Source organism: Wyeomyia smithii, chromosome 1 (assembly GCF_029784165.1).
Source record: "Wyeomyia smithii strain HCP4-BCI-WySm-NY-G18 chromosome 1, ASM2978416v1, whole genome shotgun sequence".
Taxonomy (NCBI): domain Eukaryota; kingdom Metazoa; phylum Arthropoda; class Insecta; order Diptera; family Culicidae; genus Wyeomyia; species Wyeomyia smithii.
The window spans coordinates 169,607,620-169,610,770 of record NC_073694.1 but is presented as its reverse complement, the minus strand read 5'-3'; the positions used below and the strand labels follow the sequence as shown (position 1 = coordinate 169,610,770).

The 3,151-nt window shown below is 41.2% G+C and overlaps 1 protein-coding gene across 1 annotated transcript; it reads right to left on the bottom strand.

The window, feature by feature from the left end:
- Positions 1-284: 284 nt before the first annotated feature.
- LOC129727134 (small glutamine-rich tetratricopeptide repeat-containing protein beta-like) lies at positions 285-1,834 on the bottom strand. The gene is made up of 2 exons (XM_055684627.1): positions 907-1,834; positions 285-847 (listed from the first exon to the last, which is right to left on the bottom strand). The coding sequence occupies exons 1-2, from the start codon at positions 1,671-1,673 to the stop codon at positions 619-621; spliced, it is 996 nt and encodes a 331-aa protein (XP_055540602.1). The 5' UTR covers positions 1,674-1,834; the 3' UTR covers positions 285-618.
- Between the last annotated feature and the right edge of the window lie 1,317 nt (positions 1,835-3,151).

Genomic DNA, 3,151 nt, shown 5'->3' with positions numbered 1-3,151 from the left:
CTCTCTGGCATATTTTTCGCTGGCCGGAATTTATGAATTTTCATATTTAACAAAGTAAATTTAAACAAGAACAAATATATCTCAAGTTTCCATCAATTGCTATTTTCCTGTTCGCGCGTCAGCTTAATAACACCGTCTGTAGTACAGACTTTTAGATTTATTGGCCTAATTTTGATCGAAATGATAATTAACCGTTGTCGAAATTCAACCTTCTGTCTTCAAGACTTCGCAGCCATTAGATGGTTACCGTTAATTATTCTGGATTAAAATAAAACACAAAGCGATTAGGTTATTTTGATTTATTGGTTCTTTAGTAAGAATTAAACCATAATGCATTGCTCCTACTGTCCTATTCCATCGTTCAATAATTGGGAAGTCTTATAATAGTCGTACAATATCCGTTCAATGTGATGGCATCAACCTAGTGTGCACTATTTAGTAGTATTTTTTGATTATTTTTCTTTATCACTGAACTTCAAACGAGAAAAAACTAAAAGGACCAAATCATAACTCAAACAACCAGGTTTGCCAAAAGCGCTCAAATACACCTGCAACAGTAGCGCATTGGTTCGCACAACAAAAATACAAAATCAGTTTTTGCATACGTGCGGATAGTTACTAGTTAGATGACGGCGGAGGCTGCGGCTGGTTGTCACCGTTGCCTTCGCTTTCATTGTTCCCATCTGGATTCGGGGGAGCGCCTTCCGGTGGGAGCACACCGCTTTGTTCCATTTGACGGAGCACACTGGCAAGAGCGTCCGGATTTTGATTGGACATTTGCACGGCTAACTGTCGGCCGGTTTCAAACAGGGCATCAAGGTTGTTCATGCCACTCAGTTGACCTAACCTGTGAGGTAGGAGAAAAATTCAAGTTGAACTCTAATCAAGAAAACCGGTGAAGCTTACATATTCTGAATCGCCGGATCGTGCATCATTCGAGTAGCCATATTGACCAACACCGGATTATTAAGAGCTGCTGCAAAATCGATTCCACTCAGCCCAGCAGCGGCACCCAGATCCGGTCTAGCACCAACGGCAGCGGATGCCGCTCGCACTTCCTGCAATCGCTGTTGCGTTACATTCATGTTATTTTTGTAATCTTCATTGTTTGGATCAATCCGGAGAGCGTTTTGATAGGCTTCCAGTGCCAGCTCATGCTTGTCCATTTTGGTGTAGGCCAATCCCAGCCGGCCGAAGGCTTTACTGTAGTTCGGGTCGTACCGCAGTGACATGCGACAGTCATCAGCGGCCTTCTGGAAATCTCCCAGTCGATTATAGGCTGCAGCACGATTGCAATAAAATACCGGATTAGTGGCATCTGCACTGATGGCCCTGGTGTACATATTTAGGGCTTCGTGGAATTTCTCCTCCTTCATTAGCCGGTTGCCTTCGTTTTTCAAAACCTCAGCTTCCTCTTTTCTTTCCGGTGTTACGTTGGTGAAGGTATCCACGTAAACCTTGAACAGGTCTATATGGTTTAGCGGATGCTCTCCGTCTTGAGCATTGCACGCCGCTTCCTCTTCTTCTGGGGTGAATTCATATACATTCTCCAAACACTGAATAGCCACTTCCAGACTTTCACGGGAATCGGAACTGAAATTCGGCTGCGCAAGCTGACTGTTCAAAAACCGTATGAACGAGCGGACAAAGAATTTCGCTTCAATTTCACTCATTGCTACCGCCCTCGGTTATGCTGGATCAGATGATTTAAACAAAACTTGTATTTCGTCCAGTAGAAAAATAGCACCGACGATTTGACACGATTGGATACGGCTGGGCTGACGCAGAAAATTAAAATTTCTGCACTTGAACGATGAGGTTGAAATGAATAAACTTCAACTTTTGACGTGCCAAAATGAACATCAAAGAGTGATGCCAGAAAACTTTCGACATCTTCATCGAGGGGTAGGTATCAAAAATTCAACCGGACACCGTTTCACACCAAAAATCCTCTTCAAAGTTCAGCAAAATATTTTCTGATTCTCGTGACTGACATAAACACTGTCAGAATTATTTATACTCTCTTCGAGCATGACCATTAGGAGCTTTACTCGGAATTCATGGAAATCAAATAATTTAGGTGACTTTGGAAGAACTTAACTTTTGTGCTTCCTTTGCTAGTTAAGGGCAATAACGGGTAAGGTGAAAAGTATGGATTTTTTTCATAAAAGTTGTTTGAATCATCAATTAATATTTCAGTTAAAATGTCCTATACAATCCTGAATACCGTCAGTCACCAAAAGGCCAGCAGTAACACGAAGTACTACTGTTTGTACGGTTACTATTTCTTGGGACTGTCTATTGCTAAGCTGCCCATTGTAAATAGAAAATTAAAACCACTATCTCTAGCTAGAGCCTGTCGTACGAGAAAAATAGATTACTTTCAACGAAGCAGCGGCAGCAAATCTACATAAAATTCGTTCGGAACACGGCAACTGAATGAGTGTAGTGATTTGTTTTACCGGCACTTCCAAGTGACGATTAGCGCAGCAAGCATTCGCCGAATTCTTCAAGCTAAAGGTCTCACTTGAAAGTCACTCTAGCGACGAACAATTCAAATAAAGGGAGATGAAATATTGCGATTTTTCTCCGAGCTAAACTCTTTCGACTGGGATTTAATCAACCTGGTGTTTCTCGATGTTTCTAAGGACTAAATGGTATGCTAGACACATTTGAGACAGAGGGAACGTTTACTAGAAAAAGTTGAAGAGGTTGTTTATAAGACACGACCGCAGAGGTAATGTAGAAAACGACAGCCTGTCTTATGTCAATGTCTTTCTTGGAATAGGTTTGGGAATACACTCAATTGGGGTTAATTAATTTAATAGTCTCTTTGCTCCAGATGACGTTTACCTCTGTAGCCGGCACCGCGGTTTCACTTGCTGCCGTATCCAAAACAAGAATGAAATTGAATTGTTTTGTGGCTGTCTTTTGTATCAAGTTGCACTAAGATATCTTAATTTAGGCAGTGGCTATGAAGAGGCCATAGACAAAGGCAAATAGTGCATTCCCCATCTATGATATAACAGTTCAAATAACAATTTTCTGCATTTTACGAAAGCGTAGATAATTTTACAACTGATTGCTGCAATTAGTAAGACTTGCGCGAAAAATTATGTGATTCAGGCTCACTAGCTCAGAAATTCTTCAG